The 8599-nt window shown below is 44.5% G+C and overlaps 1 protein-coding gene across 12 annotated transcripts in view; it reads right to left on the minus strand.

The window, feature by feature from the left end:
* Positions 1-8344, minus strand: part of LOC130685053 (eukaryotic peptide chain release factor GTP-binding subunit ERF3A-like) — a 93430-nt gene extending 85086 nt beyond the window's left edge. For 8 of the 12 annotated variants that reach the window (XR_008999489.1, XM_057508250.1, XM_057508251.1 and 5 more), the window contains exons 1-2: positions 7716-8344; positions 3300-3375 (exon numbers count right to left, since the gene is read on the minus strand). Coding sequence is in view for 9 of the 12 variants with exons in the window: in XM_057508250.1 (XP_057364233.1) it covers positions 3343-3375; positions 7716-7976 (294 nt within the window). In the remaining 3 variants the exon portion in view is untranslated. Of the gene's footprint in view, positions 1-3166; positions 3376-6057; positions 6537-7357; positions 7498-7715 lie in introns of those variants that run through there. The other 4 variants (XR_008999487.1, XR_008999488.1, XM_057508247.1 and 1 more) reach the window with 4 other exon arrangements.
* Positions 8345-8599: the final 255 nt, after the last annotated feature.

An 8599-nucleotide genomic window follows, 5' to 3' on the forward strand; every position in this document is an offset into this window, starting at 1 on the left:
GAAAGTAGATTGGTGGTTGCCAAAAGCTGGGAAAAGGGGAGTGTTAAATGACTGCTAAAGAGTATGATTTCCTTTGGAGGCGATGAGAACATCTGGAACCTTGAGGTAGTAAGCTGCACAACGCTGTGAATATACCAAATGCCACCGAACTGTTCACTTTCAAATGGCTAATTTCATGTCATATGGATTTCACCTCAATTTTTAAAAACACAAATTTTTTTTTTAAGATTTGATTATGGATCAAAGGACTTTAACACAGAGACTCTTACTTGGCCAGTTCATGTGAAGGCCACACTGGTGGTGGGCTGTGAAAGCCAGGTTTCAGTTCAAGTTATATTTTAAATATAACGTCTGGCCAATTCTTAAGGTGCTTAATCCACATAGTCCATAAATCAGCAATTTAAGTGTGTACTGTTTTAGATATATAAAACTAATCTTTCATCTCTTTACACACAAAACAACAATATGTAAAAGTCATCCTACTTAAATTTCTTAGTCCTGTTAGCTAAATGGTGTTCACTATTAATGAATAAAAACTTCAGTGCTGTCGCAAACGTCACAAGTGTCTTACACTACACTGAAGTAAGAAACTGTGTGACAAAATTCTGTCCAATACAAGCTTCTGCAATCATGGAAATGTTCTGTTTCTGTGCGGTGATATGACCGTCACTTAGCCACATGTGGCTATTAGGCACTTGAAGGTGGCTGTGAACAAGGAACTGACTTTTAAATTGAAACATTTAGTTTTAATTAAAGAGCCATAAGTGCACAGTTCTAGATCCCCTTAAGGATTCTCCTCAATTGTAATACAAAACTTTCCACTTTTATCCCACCACCCCGCCCACCCCATTACCCAGCTTAGGATGGCTCTTCTGAGCTCCTCTAGGGTAGGACCCTTCTTGCAGCTGTAAGCACACCTACACACAGATCTCAGTTCTGGTTTCCTAAGACATTAGAAACTTCCAGAATGACTGTGGTTTTCTGAAATACAGAGCCTTTTCCCACCTCCTGTAAAGTCTCCACAGGCTGAAACGGTGTACATACCGGTTAAGTATGTAATTCATTGTGCCTGGACTGTAGCCGTTTCTTTTGGTTTTCATAGGTCACTAGTTCCTTATAGTCTTATCACTTCAGTTTTCTCACCATCTGTAGCAGTCCACCTATATATTTACTGCATTTCCATCAGGGTTCAATAGACTAAAAACAACTTTGTATGTGTCAGTTTTCCAAGAAGGGGTTAGAGAAACAATACTGAAGAGATGCTGAAGTACAATTTGCGTAAGGAACTAAAAATTCTCTAGCACCCAGATGACCATACACTCCCAACCAAATCTGCCTGCCTGAGGTATTTCTCTCCCACAGACAATACTGAAAACCAGTAAAGGCAGACATCACAGCCAAACGCCCACACAACACATGAAATGTCCATGGTTTTGCCTTAACTACCTATGCTCTCAAAATAAAAAGGTACAATGCTATAGCGGTGAAGAGAGCTGTTTCAAATTATCTCACATTATTTCCTAAAATGTAGGAAGAAGTAATTTCAAAGTAGGGCATTGCCTACTTATCACAATGTCACCCTGCTACTACTGAGACAGAACAGGGAGGTGGTGCCATAGGCCACAATCTCACAGACGTGGTTTCTGAAAAAGTGTCTCAGCCAAAAAGACCTTTTCATAGCAAATAACAGGGAGAAGACTAGCTGAGTTACTATTACTAGAATAAACTTTGAAATCAGACATAGAGTTTAACCCTGGCTCCTCCACTTACTAGGAGATGTCACCTCATTTATTTAGCTTTTCTGAGCCTTAATTTTCTTATCTATAAAAGGACTCAACATAACCTCAATAACCTCAAGAGATTGTTGTGAAGATAAAAGCATATGAAGCAAGTAACTGCTCAATAAGTTTATTATTACAAGCTTTTCAAAGCCCCATATTAACAAAACTTTTGAAGAATAAACACAAGAAAGGCAAATTCTAGGGCCTCTCTCAGGAAATCCATGCTGGTTGGTGGTCAAGATGTTAGCCCCAGGGATGCCCTTCTCCCCAGTCAACAGCACGGTGTAATGGAAAGGGCACTAAGCTAGCAGTTGGCTAACAGATTCCAGACTCCACTGTTGCTGAATCGGAGTCACTGAGTATCTGTAGGCTTCAGTTTGTTTCTCTGACAAGACTGTACTACTGCCAGGGTCACTTTCAGCCCTAACATTCTACGAACTATTCATTCACTAAAAGCAATGACACACATCCACCTGAGTGGGCTTTCTGTAGAGTAACTGAGATCCACTATGTTTTTCAAACAACCGTAAAACATAGGTTTATTTATAATTTATACCCCATTTACTTAAAAAATACTGTAGGTGAACTTAAAATACTTTGCAGACAACCAACCATCCAAAGGAGCTGGACACACCACTGAGTAGTACAGTGGCCCACTGTGGTTCTATAGAAACGGTCAATGCAGAAATTGCCCCAACAGCATTCTAAGGCATGCACTTTCTGCTTGTTTCAAGGCGAGTGGCTTACAATTACCTGGTTGGAATGTGGTTTGGATTGCGTGTAACCACTCTTAGGTTAGGCTGGTGAAAGATGCTCAAGAAATCCTTACTGTTTCTCTCACCTAGAAAGCAGAATTATGATGGGGAACTGGCTCAACTTGGAGTACTGTGACAACTAGATTTCCTAAAACAAAGTCACTTAGGAAAAAAATACACCTACAGCCTAGCCTGCTTTGTTAAAATCTACTGAAAACAAGGACACCACTTTTAAGAAGCTTTGGTATGAATCAACAAACGACAGCTTAAAAGGAAGCCTAAGGATGTCAGAATAATCAAGAACTTTCACCTAGTGGCCATATTCTTGCTTCCCAATAATTTAAGAACTGTGAATTTAATGATGAAATTCTTAATTAACATGCCCAGTAGACATACCAGTAAATAAAAGCTGCTCCAAAGAGGGTCTATTCTCAATCAAAATTTCATAATGGCAGTAACTCACTGTTAGGTATGAGCACCAAGCAGTGTAAAAAGGTAACTGATGCTCTACTCTAGCAATTTCATAGCAAGCTGAAATAAAATACCAAAACACAAGAAATGTAAATTTTATGTGAATTATATCTGAACTTAAAAAACAGTATGGTATTAACAAAGAAGAGTACCAGAAAATGTATCTCTAGGTTTATGATTAGGATAAGATTGAAATGAGTTACAAAGGGCACCTATGAACAACTCCTCTGCTCAGCTTTGAAACCCTCTCAAGCATGTTATGTCTTCCATTAGAGTAAATTGGGGGTCTGACCCCTTTCTAGACTCCAGGACTACGATTAATTCATCTTGTGGTGTCACTTCAAGTGCCCAGCACAGTATCCTGCGTTCTGTAAACACAAACATGTTTGTTCATTAATTGCTATACATCATTCTGAGCAGAAACCAGACTTACATCTCAAAAAATTCCATTCTAATACTGCCAACTCACCACAAAAGACTATTGAATCCTTTTCATTCCTTTCTCTTCGACTAGAAAAACAGTAATATTTTAACACTCTAAGACATTTCCTCCCCAGCAAACAAAAACAAAACAAGGCTTAAAATTTGTCATCTACTCTACTTCCCTAACTCGCCCTGAGAAATTTTAATCGCTATCTTTTCTTGCAGTACAATTCCAGAGGTGGTGAAAAACAAGGGACAGAAGAAAGCCATGTACAAAACCTGCAGTAAATAAAAGCTGCTCCAAAGAGGGTCTATTCTCAAGCAAAATTTCTTACCAGTTCAAATAGCTGCTCACAAGGAAAGCACTGGTTCATGTAATGCCTTCACTTACTCCCTAAATCCTCACGCTGGAGCCATTGCAAGCATGTAAAATCATGAAATAAGAGCCCAAATCTAATAATTGGTTAAGTCAAGATAAGAAATAACTAGCTAGAAAACGAGGTAGGAAAAGAAATAACACTCCTGGAACAGTATTTCCCCCTCACCTTCTCTGCCTACTTTACTTACTGTCCCACTGAAGACTTTGTTACTGTAGAGATTTCAGTCTCATGGGAAAAGGAAAATCCAGTCAAGAACCTCATCTATCTTCTGTCTAAACTTATCTCTCAGTCAACAGGTATCACTTAAAATCATAATAAAGTCTAAGAGCCCTTCTGAACAAAACAATTACGTAAGATTCTGCACTCTACTCTGGTGACCCTGAAGAGGTCACTTTTGAGACTACTCAGTGATTAACAAGCAGCCACCACGTACTAGTGACGGTTGCATTAACTTTGTGCATATACTAAAAACCACTGAAGCATACACTTAATGGTGAATTCTGTGATATGTGATTATATCTCTGTCACTAAAAAAAGAAGAAAATCCCTTCCCCATAAAAAGATATCCATCAAAAACCAAGTACTATGAAACAGAACATTCCTCTTTAAAATTCAGATTCCATAATACAATGTGCTACGTTTTGGAGATAGTTCCTCCTCTGAGGACTGCTGGTTTTATTCTATACTCATTTTTTACTGGCAGAGTTCTGAGAGATGTTAAGGGTGGGATGGTGAAAGGACACCACACCATTACTAGAGAAGCCTGGATGTTCTACAAGTCCAAGTTCTATGCTCTAAAACTTTTGTGTCCCCCTCAAAAATTCATATGTTGAAATTCTAATGCCCCATGTATTGGACTTAGGTGAGGTTTTCTGGAGGCCGTAAGTCATAACGGCAGAGCCATGACGAATGCATTTCACAAAACAGCTCCTTTATAAAAGAGGCCCCAGGGAGCTCCCTTGCCCCTTCCACCATGTGAGAACAAGAAGCCAGCAATCTGGTCTGAGAGAGGGAAGGAGGCCCTCATCTGACCAGGCTGGCACCCTGATCGCGGTCTTCCAGCCTCCTGAGCTGTGAGGGATAAATTTTGTTGTTTACAAGCTACCCAGTCTGTGGTACGGTACTACACAGCAGCCCAAATGGACCAAGACACCAAGTAATCCTGAATTAAATCGCTAAACTTACTTCTCATTCAACAATAAAAAAGAATGAACTGTGTGCAAATTGAAACTCAAAATAAGTACATTCTAGCATAGAAAATGTTTGTTCTCTTACACAGAACCCTTGTCCTCCACATTTTCATTCATTTCAGGACCTCTACTTTAAAGAGTATCACGTAGTCAATTTACTTGGATCCACAGAGAATTGAACTTAAATGAATTACACTTGGTTACACTTAATTTGTATTCTACTTAATCATTCTGTTGGAAACCTGTATTACTTTTTCAGAGAGCTAAGATCAACACTGAATCCCAAGTTTTTACTTGGGAGGCTGGAAACAGGCATAACCACCCAGCAGCATTCTACTTAAGGTGGATGACACTGTGCAAAAACTTTTATGGTGACTGGTTGCTCAAGGAACCACCAGAAAAACCCAACTAGCCTATTTTCAGGAGAAACGACAGATATTCATCCTGGACAGGAACACTTAAGAAGTCATTCAGTGTTCTACCTCTAGACTTCCTCCTTCAAGAGCTCTTCCTCCTATCCAGCTTAAAAACAGGGACCCTACCACAAATTTCAACAAGGGCTTAACAACCAAAGAAAACATGCTCCCCTTGTGTCTATTTCCTCACTATAAAAAAACTTGCAACTTTTATGGCTCCCCCTTTGTCAATTTCTAAGGACAAGTTTCCAATTTTTTCTCTGCTTCTTCCAGGCATAGTTCTCTGCTATGATGGTGGTACTTCATGGACCTGTATGGGTTCAAACATGCAATCCAACAGTCCCACATCTCTCTGGACCTCAATTTATAAACCATTCTTTTCCAAATAGACAACCCTAAAGAGGGCACTTTTTAAAATATGAACTGGCATTTTGTAGAAGCAGTTGACAAAGTCAGTAACACCAAAATAGTTTGATAAAACTGAAAAAAACTGACCACCAAGTAACAAAGAAAGTACTTTTCTTATAACCGCTTCCTTACATATTTTTACATCTCCACTTCTAACAGTGTCACAGAGAAAAGGATTAAGAATAAACCAGCAAGTTGGCACATACCAGTAAGAGGAAAGACAGCTCTTCTACCTAACAGGTAAAGCCTAGTCACCCAACAATGTCTACTCCAGATCACTGCTCTGAGGATGGCTGTCCCTTCCTGACTCACTGGCTGATGGGTGGACAAGCTGGAAATGGAGTTCCAAGTCTAGCCAGAGTGGTGCTGGTGGCTCCAGAGTGAGGAGGGACGGCCAAAAAAGAAACAAGAAAATGGCTGGATAAAAGGAATCTGCATGATAAGGTATGGGGAACCGGGCACTTTTAGGGGTTGGTAAGTGAACTTTATTTAAGTAGGCCAGATGGCTTGATCTAAGCAAAGAAATAAAAGCTAAGCTTTCTTGTTCAAAGGCAAAACATCAAGTAAAATCAAACAACCAAATTCAAACTGTGCTCACATATGTACTTACTTCACAGAAGTACTTCTCCAAACTCTCTGCCTCTACACAGAAAACTGTAGCAAGTTTCTGAAGAAGCTAAACTCCCAGAGCACTTTCATGATGTCCATTTACCTAGGAAATACAACGTGGAACTTCAAAGAGAAATCAACAATCTATTCTCACAAATTGCCAAGAACATCTGTGATCTGGTTCTCCAATACCCTGGCTCACCAAGGTACATTCCTTTCTCTCTTTAAGCCAATATTGACAGTTCCTAAAATAAGCACTTTTTTATACAGGGGAGAATAGTTAACTTCACTCATTGGACATTCCCAGAAGATCAGTACCCGAAAGCCTGTCATCCTATCACTTAAGCAGCCCCGAAATACAGAAAGCTTTTTAAAGACCAAACCTGACTTGAAACCACACAAAACATTCTACTAGCTATGGTCAGAATGGCACGTGAGAACTATTAAGCTATAATACCAAGTATCTGAACAGACTAATTACTGACACGTGAAAATAAAGAGTGACTTACAATACCAAGCAGCCTGAATAAGGTATCCGATTTTGACACGTTTAAAATTCTAAACGTGTCATTAAGGCGAGAAGTCCCACTTAAGAAAAAGGGAAAACAAATCAATGTAGTTTCCTATACACATTACGGGAGGAACTCTTACTTTTAACACTGTGAACTTCACAAGCTTACACAATGCTGAGGACTAAAAGATCTCTGAAGTGAGGGCCAACAGTTTCTGCCGGATCACAAGACTGCAATGCATCTTGGGATTCCTTCAGGACACTTCGGTGCCAGATACCCAAAACGTTAATTACAGTTTCAAAAATAGAAGTTGGAGCAAGAGACGCTCTCTCGCCTAGGCATAAGGTGAAGGGAAAACTCGGGCGCTCGTCCTCCCAGCTCCTCGGGTCTGGCTCGCTCAACGTCCACCCACCTCCTGGTTCCATCTGTCCCACGTCTGGGCCTCGTGGCACTGATGGCCGCGGTCCCCTCTCCGTCCCATATGGTTCTCAGTTCTAGTGGGTAGCTGCGGTCCCCGGGGAAGGGACGGGCTCTAGATCCCTCCCGTGTCGCCGACACGCGGCTACCGCTCCTCCGGGCCCTCCGCTGCGCCCGGGCCGCCCCACCCAGGGCTGCCCGCGCCCGGCGCCGCTGTCAGCGCCCCACGTGCCGCCGGGCCTCGAGGCCGCGCGTTCCCCGCCCTGCGGGGCAAGCCGCAGACCCGTCCCCCCACCAAACCAAGGTGGGCTCCGGCCTCCCGCTCGGCTGCTCCCGCGTCCCGGCCCCTTTACCCGAAGGGCCTCCCGCGCCACTGTCGGCTCCATGGTGGTGGGCGCCGGCGCGGCGCCAGCCGGGGGTGGCGACGGCTGGGCCGGGCCACGCAGGAAGGACGGCACGAACTCGGCGGCGTGGACGTTGGGCACGAAAGGTTTGGCACTGACGTTGAGCTGCCGGCTGAAGGCCGCGCTGAGGTGCTCACGCTGGGCCTCGGCGGCCACCGCCGCCAAGGGCCCGCCGGCACCGCCGCACGGGCCCGACCCGGGGGCTTCCATGTCCGCCTGGTCCCAGCAGTCGGGCGCTGAGTCGCTGCTGCTCCCGCCGCTGCTGCCCGGATCCACGATCGGGGGTGGGGTGGGGGGGCGCGTGTGTGATGAAGAGAGGGCGGGAAATGGAGGAGGAGGCAACAAGCCGGGGAGGAGCAGGCCGCGCTGACCCCGGGAAGTGGGAGGCAGAAGGGCTGGGGGATAGCGACAGAGTCCCCGGAGTCCCTGCGGCAGCAGCTCCAGTCCCCACTCCGAACTCGCGACAACGGTGGCGGCGGCGGCAGCTCAACCCTGCTCGTGTGGACCAGCCGATATCCTCCCACCCAACCCAGGCACCTCCAACTGCCTCACCGGCCACCCCACGCCCGGCGCAGATTGTTCCTTCGCCGCCACCCTTACCTGAGCCTCGGTAGTTCTCGGCTCCGTTCGTCCCTGCTTCCGGCTATGAAGCACGGCCAAAGACGGAACTACGAGTTCCGACAGGGCCCGCGTGACCCCGTTGCGGTTTTCCCGGGGGCCGATGGGAGTCGGAGTTCCGTGGCCCGGAGCAACCGGAAGGGTCTCCGGCTCCCGGCAGGCAGCGCGAAGAGGCGGGGACCTGGTCGCCCTCGCGGCTCCACCTGTCACCGGGT

Source organism: Manis pentadactyla, chromosome 10, assembly GCF_030020395.1.
Source record: "Manis pentadactyla isolate mManPen7 chromosome 10, mManPen7.hap1, whole genome shotgun sequence".
NCBI lineage: Eukaryota > Metazoa > Chordata > Mammalia > Pholidota > Manidae > Manis > Manis pentadactyla.